The sequence below is a fragment of the Haliotis rubra genome, unplaced genomic scaffold, assembly GCF_003918875.1.
Source record: "Haliotis rubra isolate DU_JTF1 unplaced genomic scaffold, ASM391887v1 Scf1413, whole genome shotgun sequence".
NCBI classification, from domain to species: domain Eukaryota; kingdom Metazoa; phylum Mollusca; class Gastropoda; order Lepetellida; family Haliotidae; genus Haliotis; species Haliotis rubra.
The window spans coordinates 99,047-122,335 of NW_025765352.1; the positions used below are offsets into that span (position 1 = coordinate 99,047).

Below are 23,289 nucleotides of genomic sequence, written 5' to 3' on the forward strand. Positions count from 1 at the left end.
TGTACCCCATTAGAAGTTACATACTCCTTTACAAGTCAAGTACTCCTTTAGAAGTACCCTTTACAAAGTCATGTACTCCTTTAGAAGTACCCTTTACAAGTCAAGTACTCCTTTAGAAGTACCCTTTACAAAGTCATGTACTCCTTTAGAAGTACCCTTTACAAAGTCATGTACTCCTTTAGAAGTACCCTTTACAAATTCATGTACTCCTTTAGAAGTACCCTTTACAAGTCAAGTACTCCTTTAGAAGTGCCCTTTACAAAGTCATGTACTCCTTTAGAAGTATCCTTTACAAAGTCATGTATCCCTACATGTCATGTACCCCAGTCAATGTCATGTACCCTTTTCAAAGTTTTCTTTGCTTTTTGAAGTCTTACATCACTTTCGATGTCACATACCCATTTTGAAGTCATTCCTTCCTAATTATCTACAAGCTGCAATACTAAAGCTGCAGGAGTGACTATTGAGGGAGAAACAACTATTGCGATAGCAATAGTCTATTGCAACATACTATATCGATAGTGATAGTATATTGCAACCAACTATTGCAATAGTTTTTTTCTCCTTGAATTGTCTCATTTGAAGTTTATATGAAATGAAGACAAGCTGAAGTAGTTTCAGTCTCTTTAATAACTGACAAGAAACTTGAAACCCAGGTCAAGTTTGTTTAAGAGGTAATATGGGTGGATAACTCTAAACCAAAGTGAATGAATCTGGTACTTCCTGTATTTGCTATCGGAGACTCAACAAGTGCAATCCATCGATAGTTTGATGCATTGTTACAGCCCTATAAAGCTGGCTGCCGCATTAAATAACTTTAGCTAACTCACATCAAGAAAGCACATCGTGTACAGTAGACGATTGAATCACAAAGTTCCGTGTTACAGATACATTTTGTTGAAGGCTTTTCATGTTTTATTTAGCCTCAAATACACTTCTCCATGCCCAAAACAATGAATGTGATTAAGAGACCAGATAATTTCACATTCAGAGACCAATGTAAATCCCTGATGATGACGGCGGCGGACTTGTGCCGTCTCCAAACCTTGGGAGACACAGCAGCAGACCGTCGAGTGTATCTATGAGGAATTCTATGTGCAGGTTTTGTATATAGTTGTGTTCCCTGATTTCCCATGGCTGTTGAGTAGTTGGCTAATTATTGTTACCCCAAAAGTTCAACTTAGTAATCACATGTAACTATATAAATATGTGAGAACACTTATCTGGGGTTCAGATAATAGGTGATGAACATGAAGTGTTCTCAGGTTTTCTTGAAATTTTTCTTGAATTTCATTTGGAAATCAGCATTTGTTCGTCAGAATTTGAATTTTCTTAATTTCTGTGCATCAATTCCTCACATACGATAATCTGGAACACAGTCATAATTCTTAAAAGTAAATAATTCACCATTATGAGTGATCATATTGTTCAACAATTTTGTCATGAGTCATTTAATTATTTAGTCTGGAAGTACATCGCTGAAGTCTTATACCTTAATGGACAGTCAATGATTTCTTCAAGAATATAACAATCTTGCTTAATAACAGCATCAATTTCAAAAATGTAAATATATGTTTAATATTTTTCATTTTGAATGTCAAACCTCTGTTCATTATGTATATCTCTGCAGTATGTAGGTTATATATGTGTTGCAGGGAGATGAAGAAAAGAAATGTGGCTTCCAGCCTATTCCTATGATGGACAGAAATCTCAAGGATGAAATACCAAAGCAACAGGTAGACACACTGCTTACCTGCACTTCTTGCCATCATATTACCTTTGTCAACCAGGTGGGCTGTGGAATGATAAGTGTTTCGGCTTAAGGTTTGGTGTTGGTTGTTGTTTAACACCACACTCAGCAATATTCAAGCTATAGGACAGCAGGCTGTAATAATTAAATCTGGACCAGACAATCCAGTGATCAACAGCGAGCCTGACCACCCGATCCCGTTAGTCGCCTAGTTCTAACCCTGATCTTCATTGGTATTAGGCCTAATGCTGTCTGCTGGTAAAGTGTTCATTGTGCATGTCTAAATCAGAGAAATTAGTTAGCATGTTATAGCAGAGAAAAAGAAGAAGAGTAGTACCACAATGTTCATTAACCTGGGACACAGTTATATTTGAAGGTTATGTCACACCATAGCTCTATAAGGTATGTGTTATGTCCTGGAACATGAACATTGAGAAAAGAAGGAAAATGTTTACATTTGCTCATAAACTTGGACATTATCTCATAGAAGTATATATGGGATTAATTTAATATATTTTATCAACTTGACTTATATTCAGCTTACATTTATGCAGACAGTAATATTGTGAGTAATTTCCCTCTTAAAATGCCTCAATATTGAAGTGTAAATTTGGTGTTGTAGTTAATGAAATATGTTAAAGAATGAACAGTAACCAGGTAATCTGTTTCTTCTTCTTTTTTCAACTTAGATTCTTAGATTAATCCAGTTCAGTTTATGAAATGAATATATGACACAAATTCATATGTGGAAATTGAACAGGGCCTAGATTTTCGAAGCTCTCTTAGCGGTAAGATAGTCATAAGTTAATGTTAATGTATGGCACTTACGACTATCTTAGAGCTAAGAGAGCTTCGAAACCTTGGGAGACACAGCAGCAGACCGTCGAGTATATCTATGAGGAATTCTATGTGCAGGTTTTGTATATAGTTGTGTTCCCTGATTTCCCATGGCTGTTGAGTAGTTGGCTAATTATTGTTACCCCAAAAGTTCAACTTAGTAATCACATGTAACTATATGTCAGTTTATGAAATGAATATATGACACAAATTCATATGTGGAACTTGAACAGGGCCTAGATTTTCGAAGCTCTCTTAGCGGTAAGATAGTCATAAGTTAATGTTGATGTATGGCACTTACGACTATCTTAGCGCTAAGAGAGCTTCGAAAATCTAGGCCCTGGTGTGTTCACATTGTACAGTGCTGATGGAGCGACAGTTACACTAACCAAGCATCATCAAACAACAATGTGATGACCATAATCAAACACTGAAGTCAGTTTGGTAGAGTAATGGCATATTGAAGTCTTAGCACTAAAATCACTCTTTCTACATGTGGGTCCTAATCCCCAGTGTGCATTGCAGACAGATTTTGACCATGACCCCTCACTGTGTTAGTGCATTCATGGCAACCATGACCCCTCACTGTGTTAGTGCATTCATGGCAACCATGACCCCTCACTGTGTTAGTGCATTCATGGCAACCATGACCCCTCACTGTGTTAGTGCATTCATGGCAACCATGACCAGTTCACAAAACATGAAGTTTTCACATTAAGCACCCAAGTCTCATAACCTGCTGCTATGATGATGATGATGATATGACTGATTACCCCGTATCTATGTTCGTTGTGTAGGTTGGCTTCATCGGGTTCATCTGTTTACCTCTGTACAACACACTCAGCCAGATTCTCCCCGGAACACGGCCTCTGTTGGATGGCACCAAGTCAGTGAACTTTCTTTGGAGAACTTGCATTGATCATGTGCAACAAACTAAAAGACTTTGAAGAAGGGTCAAATTATATCATTACACTTCAATGCTTCTTCATAAAAATGTTGGCATTATCAAAACCTATTTATAGCAAACTGTGCTTAACATGTATAATTTGTGGCGGTGGTAAAGTTTTTTTCTTTTTAAGTTTTATCATCATGTGTTTGGGTTGAACACTGTAAATAAAGAGTTGAACACCACTTATATCACAGCTTGAGAACTTATTGTAAGAGGAAATCCCGGTATGAGTGAGTGAAAGAGTTTGTACAGTATCCAGTGTTTATCACTCGTCTGCTTGATGTCAGAAGTATCCAATGTCTTGCCTTTTGGTAAAACCCACAATCATAGGTAAGATGCAGACACCGAGAAACATACTCAGACCGAATTGGGTTCCGAACAATCGGAAGTTTCTGACATGTTCGATAGACGCAATTCCGTGCAGCAAATTGCTGCACCTTTGACAACTAGGCCCTCTGCCCTATGAAGACCTGTGTGATGCAGGTTGTAGATGTGACCCCCAATAAAATAGAAAAGTGATGAGTTAATGAAATGCTTGTTGAGCAGCAACAAAATCGTACAATCAATTCACGTCTCTTTGTATCCCCAGCTCCAACAACACCAGCTGGAAGGCATTGGTTGCGGAACAAGAGAAACAGACACAGGAAGCAAAAGAGGAGGAAGACACTCAATAAGACTACACAGGAACAATACCTCAGCATCTTCCTCAACATCAATAATGTTCAACCTCTTTTCATCATGTTCAGAAAACAAGTGTCCACGGGATGAAATCTTGATGTACACTACCCAAAATAAGTTAACAAACAACTAATTTTTAATATAGATAATCTGTTGGGACTATTGGTACACAGAGCCTTCCAAATGTAGATGTTTCACCTGTTTCGAGTAGTACATTATGTTAGTACATAGTACTATGTTATTATATCATTCAAGCTGTTGTCTGTGATATTACCTGCAATATTACCTGATTAGTGTCACTGTATTTCTATTTATTTCATTTCAGATCTTGAGGGTGATTACTGTTATAATTTTCTGTTCATGATTTGTATAATGGTTTAATTTCTGGTACCCATTTTTAAGTCAGTTTGATGTTTTCTATGTACATCCAAATTATCAAATTGTTGTTTCATTTCTCTGAATGGCAGACTGTGATACACTGATGTTCCTTGTTGTAGTATCACTATTGATACCTTATGTGAAATTTTAGAAAAGCATGAAGTGAATAAACTATGTCTAATCATCAACATTTTAGAAGGATAATGCATGTTGTACATGCCAAACCATAGATTTGTTTAATAGTGTTATGGACACTATGATTAAACAGTTGCTAGATTGTCTTTGCAATTTCAAATGTTAAATGGCCCTGTTTCACAAAGCAACCTTAGCTTAAAGACAATCTTAACTCCCATACCTAATACTGACTCAGAACAATCATAGGGCTAAGATCTCTTTGAGGTGTGGGGCCTAGTTTTTTACTCCATACTGAGAGTCCACCATCTGTTAAGTACGGTGCTACAATTCTGTAATGATTAACCTGTTAAGTAATATCATCGTTGATTAGTTCAGTTCAACAAAAATCAACATATTCAGTTGTGACCCTTGTTTTTCATTTATCTGGTCACTTGTTAATAAATCTTCTATGCTGATGAGTGATTTGTTTGTTGTTTAACACCACACTCAGACATTTCCAGCTACATGATCTGTAGGTAACCTACTTGAATCTGACAACCTGATTCCATTAATTAAGCCTAGTAGTGAGGTAGTGGGTGTGGAATTTGTTAGGAATTAGTTTAACCCATAAATATGGGTACAATGCTGACAATCGAAGGATCATAATCAACAGTCTGGATTCAAACAATGATTTGCAGATTCTGGCAGTCAGAAGGAAAGCAGTTCTGCAAACTGCAGACCACTATTACCCCTACATGCTGATGATCAATCACAACTAATGTCTGACAAAAAATATAATAGAAGATAACAGTTGGGTCACATTCACAATGATAAGAATCGGAATAGTCCTATATGAAAGCAGTATTCATCTGTTAAGACCAAGGATCGTGTGAGAAGAGTATACGGTAACTCATTAATTTTGAAAACTAAAGGAGCATTCAAAGATTTAATGGTTGATTGAATTTATAATTCCTATAGTATAAGGCTTGGGTTTTAACAGGTCTGTCAGTATTTGGGATTTTTTACAGTTTAAAGAGTTTAAATGATGATATTCATTATAATGTTCTATTTATAATTTGCATCTCTAATCTTGGTAAAATGAGTTGAAATCCAAGAAACACTTATCACATTTATCATTAACCATCATTGGTGTCGGTTATAAGACACAACTTCTGGAAGGTTTATTGAAAGCAATTATACCCTTGAACTATGATTTGGGTATTTTTCATTCTGAAGGAATCTGTGACAATGTAAATGTTTTTGCAACTAACTCTTAGAATGGGTGAAAGTCTCATAACAGTTACCGCTAGCGAGTTAGTTTAGTGCAACAATGCTTTTAGCAATATTCCAGTAATATCATGGCGAGGGACACCAGAAATGGGCTTCACACATTGTACCCTGTGGGGAATCGAAACTGGTACTTTGGCGTGATGAGTGAACGCTTTAACCACTAGGTTTTGGTTTGGTTGTTGTTTAACGCCGGACTCAGCAATATTCCAGCCATATGGCAGTGGTCTGTATAATCCAGTCTGGACTAGACAATCCAGTGATCAACAGCATGAGCATCGATCTACGCAAATGGGATACAATGACATGTGTCAACCAAGTCAGCAAGCCTAACCACCCGATCCTGTTAGTCGCCTCATATGACAAGCATGAGCTGCTGAAGACCAATCTTAACCCGGATCTTCACGGTTTTAAAAACTAGGCTACTCCACCATCCAGATACCAGTTATCTATTTTCCAGACATCACCTTCTAAACTTGTCCTTTGTTAACATCCAGCTGAATCACAGCACAGAACTCAGGTGTACATGGTATGATTTATTCAGCACATTTAAGACATGACAGGAGTGTTACTTGTGCTAATACAGCTCCTTTGTACTGTGGAGGATTTTTGCCAACAAATATGAACATGCTGAAATGCAAAAATACACACATTTACAAACCGGTACTTAAATTCTATGTTGATCAGTTCCAAAGGAATTTCTTCTGCTATAAGAAACAATTAAAATTTAATGAAAACACTGAAAATAAAATATAACCAGACTTAATTATCTGACAGTTTACTGCGGTACTGAATAGAAAACAGCTGCTGTTTCTACAAAGCATCACATGGCTTTACCTCACCAGTTTAAAAAATCAACACTTAATATAAATGGTGTCTCTAATACCAATATCAAGCTGAAAAATACAATTAGTTTGAATTTGATAAAACCAAAAATAAATTTCATAATTTTTTAAAAAGAAGCTTTTAACATCTTCAGATTTTTAAAGAAGTATCACATGCCCCTTCAAAAGATATGGCAAATTCCTTCTGTTAAATTTCTTACATCATGTCTATTTTGACATCTTATTAAATAATCAAATGAAATTTGATAGTGATGAGACAAAGCCATGTTAGGGTAAAACAATGAATACATATACAGTTTACAATTACATAAAGTTGCTGGTAGCCTATCAAAGTTATGTACATCAACCAATCACCATCAAGATGTTAACTGGGTTGGTATCCATGGTTACCAGCATACATTACACATATATCTACATTTGTCCAATACATATGAAAGGAGTGCAATCTCAAACTCGCCCAAATGGTTAACCTTTTGATTACTGGTAACTAAGCCAATCGGGTGTATATCAAGTATATCTTCTTTTATATGAAAGTTGAGTAACATAGGTCATTAATACCCTCTGGGAGAAATCCTGGAAAGCATTCACAACAGTGAGTGAGTGAGTTTGGTTTTACGCCGCTCTTAGCAATATTCCAGCAATATCATGGTGCGGGGACACTAGAAATGGGCTTCACATGTTCTACCCATGTGGGGAATCGAACCCGGGTCTTTGGCGTGACGAGCAAAGGCTTTAACCACTAGGCTACCCCACCGCCCCCATTCCGAACAGAAGGAAAATGGTTTTAGCATAGTATACATATGGTAATCTCATACAGGGTTGTCCCCTGAGACGATAATGTGTTTAATTTTAAGTAATACATATCACCAAATGCTTGCTTAAGTTCAGTCTAAGGTGGCACTTCAACAATGTTGGTACTTCTTTACACCCACCAACATGATTATTTTATGTTCTGACATGATATCAAACCATTGACAAATTTCAGCTTCAGTTATCTACGCTAAGAAAAAGGTTACAAAAACAGTTCCAAAGTGTATGCAGCTTTCATTTTGTTCCAATATACATACAGAAACTAGCTTAATTAACTTTGATGGCTGCTTCTAAATTCAAAACAAAAATACATTAAAGGCTTGTACTGATGTGATTAATGAAATCAGAGATTACAGACACTCATCTGATGAGACTTTCTGATTAACCAGTGACAACAAATATGAAGAAAGCTGTGCTACTAAATTTTCAACCTTCAAAGATTATTTCAATAATTCTGACTCTCAGTTCACATCTCAAACTGATTCTAGTATCTCAGTTTGTACAGATAAGTAACCTCTCTCATGGCTTTCCGTCATATGTACAAAGTTAATAAAGCTGCAGAGAAAGGTATAATACAATAAAGCTGGGATTTTAGTACAACTATAAATTCTCACATTAGAATTGAGTCTACACTACATTAACATATCCATAGTTAATATATTTCAATCCATAAAAAAAATCAAATGATTTCTTTATATGAAATTGGTAATATTCTTTTAAAACATGATTACTTTTAGTTTGACGCCACTAATAGCAATATTCCATCAATATCACGGTGGGGACACCAGAAATAGGCTTCACACATTGTACCCATGTGGGGACTCAAACCCCACTGTTTGGTGTGACAATTGAGCACCTTAACCACTAGGCCACCCGACCTCCCTTTATAACATATACATGCATAACAACCTCACAGGTTTGCAAAATATGTTTTGAATTCTTAATTTTTTACGATAAGATTTTCCCTTCTAAAGAATCTATAATGCATGTTAGACTGGTGTCTCTTTGGACATTCTTGTCACAACCAATTGTTTAACTTGTAAGTTTATATTTTCTAACAATGTCATGAAATAGAAGGCAAAACAAAAACTACACCTACTCCATATGAATGGTATAAAGACAATAAACACCACCAATGAAATGTTGAATGTTTAACAGGAAGTCTGTATATTGCAATAAAATGGTGTTTACTTACAACTTCTGACAGTGAAATGACCTTTAATTCATGAAATTCTGAGTACCATGAACATACTACATACAACAATTTCATCCCGTTTGAGCACTTAATCTGGATTTGATGTCCAAAACAATACTAGAGAAATTATATAAAGTCCTCATTTTTACAATCTTAATCCACAGTTCAGATTAAAAAAAAATAGCTATCCAGAAACCCGTTTTGACAGAGCCTTACTTGTGTTGTTTCACCTGCGGTACAGCCAAAGGAAATATGTTTACATTTTCTATCATAACCATTGATAACCAACACAAAAACAATAATGACTTGCCATTTCTTAATAAATAAATCGTGTTTGTCAGTGTGATTAACAAAGTTCACATTCATCTCTGCTATGAAGTACTTAACAAGATTTCTTAAAGGGGAGGCATACCTTTGATGTACAAAAATATTCAAATCAGTCACACCTTTCATTTCATAGACTTTCAAGTCATACAACCGCATTACTCTCCATTAATTTTATTAAAAACAATAATGCCAAGACACATCACTAACTGGAGTACATTTCCATCAAATCCATGTTGACAAATATTGAAAGCTATTTTTTTTTTGACCAAGCAAATGATAGGAAAGATGAACTATTCCGTAATGATTTGGTCTTGACATTTGTAAATCAGAAACACGCGCCCTCAACAATCCTGATGTTGTCTTCGCTTCTGACGCATACTGTTAAGTCGTGCAAAGTCTGATGGATGTGACACACCAAATATGCAGGAGCCATCAGACTCTATGTTGGTCGGATCTTGCCTGGGATATAGTTTTTATCTATGACTGGCTCTTGAAGAAACATGTGTAGGCACTTCTCATTCTGAGCTAGCGGGTGCCCGGCCACTCTGCAATGGTAACAGAAAAGTCACAGATGAGTATAATGAGGTGATGAGGTAAACATTGCATTCAAGTGTACTGCACATCAGTGTATGAAATTAGGCCCATCCAAGCACCGTGACAGGCTAGATTTCTGACGGGTGGTCTAAATTTACAGCTAGCCAGCTCAATGGTCTGGTAAAAATGTAAGATAACATGTTCCATACAACAGAGTAAATTCACCATATCTTAAAATCTATTTTTCAAATTGAGAATTGCATTTAGACTTGACAATTACTGTTTGAACATTGAACTATCTCAAAGCACCGCATTGACATATATTATCACTAAAACAGCACCTAAACAATAACTAACCATTGAGTTTGTTTTTTTGGATTTTCTGCTCTGGTTAAATCCATTTTGGGCAGGTAACATTTTGAAGTTACCAGCCCTAATGTCGGGCTGGGCTTTTGGCCTATTTCATACACTGTGCACATGTCTATAAGATACAGGTGCATCTGTCTTCTTGTACCAATCAAGTGAGTGAGTTTAGTTTTATGTCACTTTCAGCAATAGTAAAGCAAAGCAATATCAGAGAGGAGGGGGGAACACCAGGAATGGGTATCACATTTTGTACCCATGTGGAGAATCGAACCCGGATCTTCTGCATGACGAGCAAACACTTAACCACAAGACTACCCCACTGCTCCTAAACCAATCAAGAGCTACGCTGGTTTTATATTACTATTCCACTCATATACCATCTTCAACCATATGACTATCCCATCCATTGGCAGACCAATGAAAACATAATCTCTATTATTTCTGAAATATTTCATAATATAAATATATGTATTTGTTACATAAAATGACAGCTATATGAGGGCGGCCTGAATGTGGAGTCTGGGCCAGACTGAACCAGTGATTGATATTGTGAGCAAAGTTCTTTACCTTTGGGGTACCTTGACATGCCATCTGCCAACTCACCATGCTTGACTATCTGGTTCATCTGGTTCACATGGGGAGTCAGAGCAGAGATAAACCTGCCAACCCCTTCGGAACACAGAGGTGGGTTTTGAATCACATGAGTGTGCATTCTTAGCATCACTTCACAAACCAGACAAACGTTTGAAATGATCATTGTCTGTAGTGAATGTAAGAGTGAGGGAATATGGTTTTACACCTCTTTTAGCAATATTCCAACAATATCACCGAAGGGGACAACAGAAATGGGCTTCACATATTGTACCCATTTGGGGAATTGAACACGGGTCTTTGGCGTGATGAGCAGGTGCTTTAACTACCAGGCTACCCCACCGCCCTGTGAATGTAAGACATGAGTTGCACAAAACAATTTAAAGTCCATTACTTGTTGACAAATATCTCAAGTCCTTTCCGTCTTTCTTCAATGAAGTCCTCCTCAAATATGCCATCATCCCCGAGGAAAGGTAGCTGCCTCTTTAGAGCCTTGCCTGGTAGAGGAGGAACCACAATCTACAAAGAGTACAAAAACACAGGTAACATCACCCAGATTTTAAAATGTATGTCAGGATGACTCGCCAAAGTGAGTTTGTTTCTATGCCGCTTTTAGCAATATTCCAACAATGTCATGGCGGGGACACCAGAAATGGGCTTCACACATTGTACCCATGTGGGGAATCAAACCCGGGTTTTCGGCTTGACGAGCGAACGCTTTAACCACTAGGCTATCCCACCGCCCCTGACTCGCCAGAGATGTTGGACTTCATTTTCTAAATTTGGGTGTCCAGTGCTGGACAGAAATAGTACTTGATGGTGATTAGCTGGTGTGTACTTATGCCAGTTACACCAAAAAGGAGTAAGTTCCAAATTCATGAAAGTTATTTCAGGTTTATTCAATTCTTACAGATCTTAAACAACAGAGTACCAGCAACATGTAAATACTGTCTGAATAAATATTCATCAGTAAATATACTGCATCAATTTATATGGCTTGTATCAAAAACATCATAACATGCTTCGCTTATTCATAGTACTGATTACCACGGCACGGTTGTATTGCGGTACAAGGCCTTCGGTTCAGTTCGGTATATGATAACTTACTTCCAGGAAAATAGCGGTCGTCGAGCAAAGAAATGCATAGATTCTGACAAAATGATTCGATTTCTAGACATTTTAGAATAGGTTTAAAAAATTAATAACATGATAGTACGAAAACACCGAACTTTTTTATTGCATTACGATATACCGAACCGAAGACAAAATACCGCGGTTCTACTAATATTGTGGTATACCCCTAGTACTGATATACCATGATGGGAAATGCTAACGAGTATGTATCAAAATAAAATTTGCAAACATAGGCTTCATTTCACAAAACTAGGCATATAGGTTACACATGTGACAAGTTGAAAGGAATTGAAAAATTCAGAAATTATTAACTTGATTCCTTGATCTACAAAGTGAGTGAGTTTCGTTTTATGCTGCTTTCAGCAATGTTTCAGCAATATCATGGTGGGTAACCTCAGAAATGGGCTTCACACATTGTACCCATGTAGGGAATCGAACCTGGGTCTTCAGCGAGATGAGTGAACACTTTAACCACTAAGCTAGTCCACTGCCCCTGATTAAAAATTGAAACTTTGGCTCCAGCTTCCTGTATTTGTGTCTATTACACACACTTTGTGACCATTGGAATGTTTTACAAATGGTAGAAGTAGTAGCATGTGGTCCTGTGCATAGAGCTCCTGTCACAAGATGGGTGAAGTTAAGCAACGTTGGGTGCTGAGAGTCCTTGGTTGGGTGACCTTGGTCGGCACCTTGACTCGTAGAAGTTTCTAGGACTTCAGTCCTGCCCCACAACGAAGCACATGTGATACATGTGGTCTCACCTTAGGCAAGTGAGTTTGTTCAAAATTGCCTCTGTTCACCCAGCAGAAAATGGGTACCCAGTGGGATTAAGTCATGTGTCTATAACTCTCTAGTGCCTAACATGCAGCTTGGGTTATCCGGGGTAATAATAATCAGATTGTTTGGGAGCTTTGAGCATGCATTGTGCATGGAGCAATGCACATGATAAATGGACTATTACTAATTATTTATTATTATTGATTCAGGTTTATATCAAATTACATATGAAAGAATGCTTGTAACATATTGTGGTACATATTGCAATACATTACTCATTATTGCATACAATCCAACAAAAGGTCAATACCCTTCACTGGGAACTGATATAAATATTTTAAACAACAGATATGCAATGCTGCCATTGTGTCACACAGCAACAGGATTAGATTTCTGAGACATGTGGCTCTCCTGACAGTATTTCAGTTATAGGAGTGAGTGAGTGAGTTCAGTTTTACGCCACACTCAGCAATATTCCAGCTATATGGCGGCGGTCTGTAAATAATCGAATCTGGACAAGACAATCCAGTGAACAACAGCATGAGCATCGATCTGCACACTTGAGAACCGATGACATGTGTCAACCAAGTCAGTGAGCCTGATCACCCGATCCCGTAAGTCGCCTCTTACGACAAGCATGGGTTACTGAAGATCAATATTCTAACCCGGACCTTCATGGGATCAGCCATAGGACAGATGAGGGGTATATACATGTAGTACTTCCCAGTCAGCTTGATAGGAAACATACCAGCATGGGTATTGTGATGAAAGACAAAGACATTATCTCGGATCCAAGAGACAATCAGATTCCTAACATGAGTGAGTGAGCGAGTATGGGTTTATGCCGCTTTTAGCAATATTCCAGCAATATCATGGCAGGGGACACCAGACATGGGCTTCACATATTGTACTCATGTGGGGAATCAAATCTGGGTATTTGTTGTGATGAGCGAACGCTTTAACCACTAGGTTTTGGTTTGGTTGTTGTTAAACGCAGCACTCAGCAATATTCCAGTTATATGGCAGTGGTCGGTCATACAGACCCTGAAGCAAATATATCCAAGAAAACCCATAAAGTCTGGAAAATGTGGCAAGGCTAGATTTCGACAGTTTCATGAAGAAGTCTCAGGGCTCCTTTTTATAATAGTTTATATTGTTTACCATGGACTTTTTTTTCTGTAAAATATGATCATTTCAGAGACTAGTTGTTAGTCTAACCACTAGGCTACCCCACTCCTAACACAGTTTTGCACATCAAACTGTGGCACCTTGGGCGACTGGCAGATGTATGACCCCTTTGGTTCCTGACGTCATGAATCGCCATTGAAAATAGGTATGTCAGGTAGGACTTGTAAGAGAAAATAGTTCATCCAGCTAAACTGAGGTAGGACACAAGGCCTTCACAAATTGCAGCAATCTGTGGGAAGAGACCCCAGACCTTAAACAACAAACATTCAGGACAATTCAATCCCATCAAACACTATGTAAGGTACATAGTGTCTATGTCAGTTCCATCTTTCTGATCAAGGTCACACAATGTGGTTTGCGGCACACTATAGTAGAATGATTTCAGGCCTGAACTTACCTTACTATCACGCTCCAGCTCATTTCTCAACCACTCAAAATCACTGTACCGACGCCGAACACTGGATTCTTTTAACTTAAATACTGGTAGATTTGTCTGAAAAAGCAAGAAGATATTTATCAAAACTTCACTGAACAAGTCAAAAGTCAGAGTTAGAATTCTTTTCAGGAGTCTGTGGATAAGATCTGCTACAGTGTTGCTGTTTATACATGATAAGACCATCATATATGATAGTCTAGTAAGCTCTGCTACATTGACAATGTAATAACTCTAAAATGTACTTAACATGATGGCAGGTCCAAGTATGAACTTGTCAATGCACAGTTTTTGGCACAGACTTAGATCCTCATTTAAGGAATCCTTTGAGTAAGGTCATGTTTCGTAAATGTGAGTGAGTTCAGTTTAGCAATATTCCAGCAATATCACGGCAGGGGACACCAGAAATGGGCTTCACACATTGTACCCATGTGGGGAATCAAACCAGGTTTTTTAACCACTAGACTACCTCCACTACCCTTATATATACAAAATTCCCTTTGAAAACTGAATAAAGGAAAAGTTCAAATTTCTTGAATGTTAAACAGATGAGAGGTTATATAGGAGTACTTCCAGCAATACAGAAAGTGTCAAATGTTTCACCTGTTTATTCCTTTCCATTGAAAATATGCTGTGTTTGACTTTTGAGGATGCATGATTAGATTAATGTTCTCAGAAGCAGATCTCATCATAAAATGCAACTGAAAAACTGCCCGAACACACACAATGAAACAATCCATCTAAGCACATTTTTAACATATCTCACTCTCACATGTTGAAGCTGTCCCCTGTGGCAATGACCACCAGCTTATGGACAACTTGCATAACAACATAACTCAATGGCTGTGATGGTCATGGCATTCATGTGTACGTGGTGTAGGACCATGACAACTAGTCAGGCTAGGTAACACCAAACTGGGAGGAAAACATTCACCCTGCTCGCTAGGGGTGGGTATTGCAGAGAATTTTCATATTGCGATGCGAAAGCATGTATTGCGATATGTATTGCAATATATTGCACGAAGTATTTTTAAACAAAAACTACTTATAATCAAGTTAATTCTTGATTTATAGAGCAAAAACACAACAAAATCACTATGCTTGATTAAGCTTTAATAACAACTTTTAATCATGATAAAATAAAAATGTGAATAATATTTGGCACAAATGAAACAAGGACATTTCCGAAAATTTTCGAGTGTCACGAAGTTTTCCGAATGCAAGTCAAAATACCGGTTTTCGATCAGCGTATCGCAATACGTATCGTTTTCAGGTCTGAACCGGTAAATACTGGTAAACCGGTTATATTGCGCAGCCCTACTGCTCGCTAGGATAATTTCAGCTACTTGTTTTTAACTTTCTACCATGTTTATAGTAAACACAGATGTTGAACATGGACATCAACATCTTTATTGATCAAGTATTAGATTGACATTAGGAGACTGCTAACATGAATACATGAAATTTTGAAGGACAAAAACTTTATTGTTGATGAAGGGTTATTAGGTTTGTTGTTTAACGCTGCATCATGCTATATGGCGACTTTCTAATATTTGAGTCTGGACCAGACAATCCAGTGATCAACAGCACAAGCATCGATCTACGCAAATGGGATATGATGATGTGTGTCAACCAAGTCAGAGAGCCTGACCACCCGATCCTATTAGTTGCCTCTTACGACATGCATGGGTTGATGAAGACCAATTCTAACCTGGATCTTCACGAGTTTGATGATTGGACAAGCAATAGCCATGAATCATTCTTAAGCACAAATAAGAAGTTATCCATAAAGGTTTGAAGTCATCTACGAAGATGTCAGTTGTAATTGTGTATCACATGAATGAAGATTATTGCATCAACATGATCAGTATCACGACTGACATAAATCATCTTTAACTTGTTTGATAGCATAGTGATAGCATAGTGATAGTTCAGTGTCTTTCAGTAATTTCCAAACTGTTATGTAGTGTTAATTATCACAAACCATACCTGACAGACAATAAGTATATTAAGCATCACAGAGAATATTAGATACACCAATAGGGCTCTGGTGTCTAGATGTACAAGGTCTTTTGAGATCTTGAGAAAATATTTTGTTATTTTGTTAAAAATTGTTATTTATTTCAAATTTTTGTTTTCTAAAAATTCACAGATTTCTGACACACGGTTAAGAACATGACTATAAACCCCCAGAAAAATTGAAAGATGATAATGATGATGAAATACCATTAATATGATTAACGCTTATTTGTTGTTTAATCCTGCACTCAGCAATCTTAGAACTACATGATAGAGTTTGTGAATACTTGAGTCTAGACTAGACAATCCAGTGACTGACAAGAGCATTCATGCACACAACTGTGTTAAGATGATTAATTCAGCAAGTCAGCTCACCTTATGATGTAAGGTACCTCTTATAACAAGCGTGTTTTGCTTAAGCACAAATTCTAATCCGGATATCCACTGGAAATCCACTGGATGATTACTGAGAATTAAAAGTTACCACGTTTACTGTGTTTGTACTCAATGGTTGTTATTCTATTGTAACACATTACCCATTCTACCATTACTATACATGGTTCAATATGGAACAGTCTTTCCATTATTGTTGTTCTATTTCAAGATATCAACAATTTTATTTTTGTCATTGTGAATTAGTAAAAAGTCAAGAAATAGATTAGATAGAGACTGAAATCACCAATATAACTCTATCCATACACAGACACTATCTTGAATATCAATAGATTTAGTTCAGTAAGTTATCTGATAACAGATAACCCATCCCTGCCCCAATATTACATTGTATCTTTTAATCGTCAAGCTTTGATTAAAGCACACCCAATAAGAAAACACCATGAACATAAAGATAATTCTGTCGATGTGCTGATAGATAGCATTTGACACACAGCAGATGACAGGATATGTTCAGGGTACCAATTGTAACTCAAGTTGAATTGCTAACAAACTATCCACCCATTGAAACATTACACTTGTATATCTTGGGTACATATACCTTGGCTTGGGATATATTTCACATATTGAATTTAGTCTATCATGATTCAGTCATCAACACAGCAAAATAACGAAAAATAACACCAATCACCATGGCCTTCCACAAATGAAATGTAAAACATAAACACATTGTCTAAACTGCCCCCTGTAGTTGTATCATCGCACCTGTATCAACGACACAATAACTAGTGGAGTTATCTCTTGCCAGACAAGAAGGCAAGAAAAAGGGGGTGGAGCAGAACTACATGGACATTTATTATCGATGGAAATAGATTTGGGTATACTTTTAAAGGCTGATAATAACTAATAAACACGTTTACAATTGTTCGGTGAATAAGTAAGCTGTCACCAATATCAAACCCAACTAGGAAGGATAATAACATATTATACTTCAAGCAAATTCTCGCTTGCATACTTCCGTCATTGCATGATCACAATGACAATGAGTCGACTCGATTGCTTACCCGTAAACGCATTTCATAGTCGGTATACCGCTTTTTGCCTATTCCGTGGGTTTGAGGAGTACAAACATCGATTTCTAAAAAGTTTGCTGGAGGAGAATAAGCATCCTCAAGGGTTTGTTTCTTTGAACTAATTCGTGCAGTCGCAGTCTGAGGGGTCGTCATTTTCGCCTGCTACGCATTATCTGATGACATCACTGCTTCTTGGGTAAAATGACAAAAATAGTAACTGCGCAAGGGACATAACTCGCATATTTTCCCCCTCCATAAGTTACATTTCTTCATAATGAATACTTCGAGTTCGAAGCTCACTGGCTTGCTCAATGAAATGTCTTCTTTTTTGTTGCATTCACTGTATATTTCCAACTTTGATCACACACCGTGAAATGTGACATTTTGTTTGTTTAAAAGTGTGATCTTAAATAAACCAAGGAAGTGGACAATTTGCATTTTTGGAGTGTCATTTGATAGGTCCTAGAAAGTTCCTTAGCGAAGAGCTTTCAAAATTTGAGATTAATAAGCTGCCATTCCGTTTTGTGTGCGGGTTATTTTTCATATTTCTAAGAGGTTGTTTGCTGAGAACAGTCGCCAGATGTATCCCCCCATGGAGCACTTATGGGACGAAAATGGTCAAAGTCTTTCGCGGCGACAACAGATGCGAAACATCCGGGAACTTGAGGCTGCACTACTGCAGAAGTGGAATGCAATCCTCAAGAACTCTATTCGAACACTTACTGACTCAATGAGAAGACGTTGAACTGCATGTGTCAATGCAAATGGCGGTCACATGCGATATTGACTTTTCGATTTGACCCCACGTGTGTTTGATCCTTGCTGATTGTGGAACATTTCAATGAATGAGCGTCTTTTTTGTGTTGTTGTTTTTGCCAGTCGTCCATCTGTTATTATCCACTAAAAAAATATATCTGAACTTTTATAAGTGGTGCGTTTTCAATGATGTTCAGTATATATAAACTGGCTATACAAACACGTTCACTAATTCACATAAGCAGTGTGCGAAATAGTTTCCAGATTTTGCTAGCCAGTCGGACAAGCTATGCCTGAAAGCTACACTCCTCGATAATCTCCAGGGTATACGTTACGATCACTCTCCACTATACCCTGGATGCATCCACGGCTTGGCCCGATGATTATATTACCTCCCTTTGCTGGCTCCGCATACTCACAGTAGCCAATCAGCTAAGCTGCCGTTACATCCGAGCTTGCCAGTGTCAACAAAGATAGCGGTCGCCGTCGCGAAGGTTTGTTCGCAGTGACACTCAGATTTTTGAGGAAATAATACAGACAAATTGACAGATCTGAAAAAATATATAAAAGAACTCCTTCTACCTCTTTCAGATTACCTCTGCTGTGTTGCCAAGTTTAAACGGTTAGATAATTTAAGAAGCGAAAGTGAGTTGTGATTGGTTCGCTCAACTTCCTAGCGTAGACACCCGATTGGATAAAAAGCCAGCCAAGGGAGGTAATAAAATTATCGGGCCAAGCCGTGGATGCATCCAGGGTATAGTGGAGAGTCATCGTAACGTATACCCTGGAGATTATCGAGGATGGAAAGCTACTAGTCCACAAATAAGTCACTAGCCCGAAATTTGAATGTAGACACTAAGCAAAATACTACCCAAAGGTAAAATATTATCATTTATCCAGCCATAAATTGCATGATTTAAAAGTGTATTATAACTTAACAAATCGGAGAGAGTGGTATATTTAATAAATGAGCCCATGAAAATTCACTAGACAGTCGGGCCAGTGACTATGGAGATTTACTGGCCCGAGTGGACTTTTACTAGCCACGGGCTAGCGGCTATTTCGCACACTGCACATAAGTTGGAGGAAATGTCAAGTCTCAACATTCAATGCTATGGTATGTTGAGGAAATGTCTCAAGTCTCAACTAGAGCAGTGTGAATGTGTGAGCATTTCAACTTGTCTAAATTGATTTTGGACCAAGATAAGTCATTCACCTCTTCCAACTGACAAGGTGACCGTCAACTGCAGGAAATGTTTATTGGTAGTAAGTGAAGGCCAAGAGGTAATCTCATATGATAAATGTGAAGGCTGGACACTCAGACGGTGATCAGAATATAAGTCATAGGACAGAAAGTCATGGGAAGAAAAATCATCGGGAAAATCATAAAACGTCCTGTTCTCTAGTTATTTAGAAACTTGTTATATTATACCTAAATAAATATAAGTTAGGTTCCAATGTAGTTCAGAGATATTTATGTAGTGCTTCTGATGATAATATTGTTATGACTTGTTGAATAAATACAATATCAATACGGACTTTTTTGCGTTTATGACTTTTTTCCCTATGACATATTTTCCTATCAAATCTATTACTTTTCCCATGACTGATTTTCCTACAACCCCACAAACATGGACAGTCTGGACATGAGGAAACGGACAGGACAGGTTCCCTTATACCCTTTACATGCACCATCTGCAAAGAAACACCAAGGGAAAGCAGTCGCATTGATCATTTCCTGGATGTGTGGAAAGCATAATGACAGAGATAGTCGGGACGGGGACTTTTGACGTCAATTTATCTGCAATCGACAGCGTCCTCAATGAAGATACCCTCTACAGTGAGGACACACAAAACCTCTCCGACATACTTGAAGAAGACATTCAAGAAAGGTACATATTGTGATGAAAAACTTTCAAAATTTAGATATTAATTAAGAAAGACTTATGTGACTTGATGTAGATCAACATGGAATCATGTGTGCAGTGTATGAGATAAGGCCCACCCGACCGCCCGTAACGGTCTAGATTTCTGACGGTCGGTCTAAATTTACAGCTAGCCAGCCCGATGGTCTGGTAAAACTTTTAGGTGTTCCATACATCTGAGTAAATTCACCATATTTGGTCTGGTTAAATCCATTTGGGGCTTGTAACATTTTGAAGTTACTAGCCCTGATGTCTGGCTGGAGTTTTGGCTTATTTCATACACTGCCCGTGTGTTATCATTCTTCACTTAAATTTAATTTATTTCTAAGCAACAATAAATATGCTCAATATTTGGTATTACAGTGTTTACTATACAGGAATAGTCCCTTTGCTCTTATGAGTTTACTTTATATTAAAGGGACCGCCTCCGTGGTGTAGTGGTTAGAGCGTCCGTCATGAGAGCGGAAGGTCGCGGGTTCGATCCCCGATCGCGTCATACCAAAAGACGTTAAAATATGGTACTTGTTGGTCCCTGCCTGGCGCTCGGCATTAATGGGTACAACAAGGACTGGTCGGCTCGGAGTCACTATAATGTACCATGCTTCACTGCGGCATTGTATCTCAGTGGGCTAGCACTATAAAACCAGCTTCAGTCTGGGCTAGTACAAGCAGCCGCACATACACATACGCACGCATGCACGTCGTCATATGAGCGAAATATTCTCACAAGCACGACGTAAAACCACTTCACCTCACCACCTCCTTCATGGTCAATAAATGAGTATATATGCTATCAAAGGTGTTCCTTGAATATCACGACATGTAAACATATACTTTCAAACTACGTATACTTTCACAATTATTTGTTTCAGTTCGCATTCGTTTGCATATATAAGAATCAAATTAAATCTGGGCTAGTACAAGCAGCCGCTCATACACATACACACACATGCACGTCGTCATATGAGCAAAATATTCTCAAGCACGACGTTAAACCCAATTTCACCTTACCTCACCTCACGTTTATATTAATTGAACATTTATCATAAATATTACTTCCTAATACGTTTTATATGAAAAATATAATATCTAAGTTGACAAAAACTATGCATTTATGGCATATATTTAATCATTATAAATTGGGGCATTTTGACTAACCTCTGGGGCAATCTGGCAATCCGAGGCATTTTGTAGCTGGGGCAAATCGACTGGTACCCCCATTAACTACTATAGTTAAAGCACGGGGACGCTTTATACACAATACATGGGGGCAGAGAGAACTGTATTTCCTTTCTAAGATGCCTAATGTAACACTTACCGACGACTAATCCAAGGCACAAAACAGATAAGAAAGCCTTATGTAGTCCGTGACCAAAATTAACAACCCTCCTTCGAGGCTCACTGATGTGCTGTTCTAGTGATGTGTCTGTCCCCTTGCGTTAAGATGCACGTTAGCAATAAAACAAATGATACAAAGTTTCAATAAAGTTTGCTTTCAAGTTAAGCATCTTCTCTTTATTATTTCAATTACAACTTTGATTATAAACCAAACGGGAAAATTAACAATGAGGTAGGGTGCTATCCGAGTTGGTTGCACATTAGGAAACTGTAACAGACAATGACAACTGACGTACTAGACAATGACAACTGACGTACGGTTACCAAGTGTACGTTTGATAGAGCGGAGACAAACAAGAATGGCGTAGTGACGCCATTTCAGTGTGACGTAATGCAAAAAGTGTACTTCATCGTAAGTGCTATCAACACCTTTGATCTTTTAGCGAAGCATCTTAGAATGCCCAGTTTCGAGTGGATTACATATACTATAATGATTTATATCAATTAATGATATTTTAAGATAAAAATGTAGGAAAAGGTATAAAGCGTCAACTCTACAGAGTAAGCTGGGCCCCGTCTCACATATCGCAAAACCAGCTTACTCAACAGAGGAAGGCACTGATGGCTGGTTTCCGGTTTCCTTTCGCGTCGCCAACTTGGGCCCATCTTAGTCACCGTGTTGTTCACGTCTCTTAACAGCACTACGATGTCATGTCGATTAAATTGACCAATCAGCATTGAGAATCGCTTAAATGCACATGAGCAAACATCGGTAGTAAAATTTCTTCATCCTGTTCATGTGTATTAACATGCATTCAAGAACCAAAGTAAAATTTTTATCATGTCGCTTTTCGGCCAAAACTACTTCTCAAAATTCCTATTTACCATTGTGTAAACTTCAAAATGAAATTGTATTAATAAAACACTCATTTGATTTTTGAAAAATATTTTTAAAGATAATAAAAATCTGAGGAAATATTTAAAATATTCAAAAACCATAATGATTGCTTGTTGTATATTCAAGTCGCAGTTCTGTCTTGAATCCAGTAAATAGTTCATATAATTGTTGAAAGTTGTCCATAATCCAAATATATTACATGATTTGACACTTCTGTTCAGAGTATACTTGAAATGAAGCCTCACACAGAGGGGATCATACACATAAAAAACGTTCTTTTCAGTCACTTCATTGTCTAACTATCTTTCAGTTTCAACACTGGTCCTGGATGTTTCCCATCTGTTTCAGAAATACGTGAAGAAAATACTTGAGTGTATAATAAAACATATAGACAAGACAGTTGCCATCACATCAGCACCGCTAAGACCAAATACATACACATGACATCAGCTGAGAATCATTGTGAAAATGATATGGACAAATACGTTTCAGAGTTTGAAACAGCTCAAATGAATTTTATCTTGATGCATTGTGTCATTTGCACTGTTCTTAAAACCATGTGTTTCCAGTATCTAGCTACACTTTGTAATACATGTTATCATAAACAGTCATAGCAATTCTTTGTAAAAATATTTTACTATGTCGTAGGAAGCACGATTTTACAAACCACTACGACTCCACGTGGAGAGGAGTC

At 37.6% G+C, this 23,289-nt stretch overlaps 2 protein-coding genes across 2 annotated transcripts in view; one reads left to right on the top strand and one right to left on the bottom strand.

Moving 5' to 3' along the window:
* The window catches only part of LOC124269034 (cAMP and cAMP-inhibited cGMP 3',5'-cyclic phosphodiesterase 10A-like), a 72,664-nt gene extending 67,479 nt beyond the window's left edge, over positions 1–5,185 (top strand). The window contains 6 exon segments of the mRNA XM_046704059.1: positions 992–1,027; positions 1,029–1,101; positions 1,656–1,736; positions 3,385–3,473; positions 4,126–4,266; positions 4,301–5,185. Coding sequence (XP_046560015.1) covers positions 992–1,027; positions 1,029–1,101; positions 1,656–1,736; positions 3,385–3,473; positions 4,126–4,210 — 364 coding nt within the window. The 3' untranslated portion in view covers positions 4,211–4,266; positions 4,301–5,185.
* Positions 5,186–6,516: 1,331 nt separating this feature from the next.
* On the bottom strand, positions 6,517–17,863 carry LOC124269030 (sorting nexin-12-like). The gene is made up of 4 exons (XM_046704056.1): positions 17,670–17,863; positions 14,158–14,253; positions 11,056–11,180; positions 6,517–9,715 (listed from the first exon to the last, which is right to left on the bottom strand). The coding sequence occupies exons 1-4, from the start codon at positions 17,829–17,831 to the stop codon at positions 9,610–9,612; spliced, it is 489 nt and encodes a 162-aa protein (XP_046560012.1). The 5' UTR covers positions 17,832–17,863; the 3' UTR covers positions 6,517–9,609.
* Positions 17,864–23,289: the final 5,426 nt, after the last annotated feature.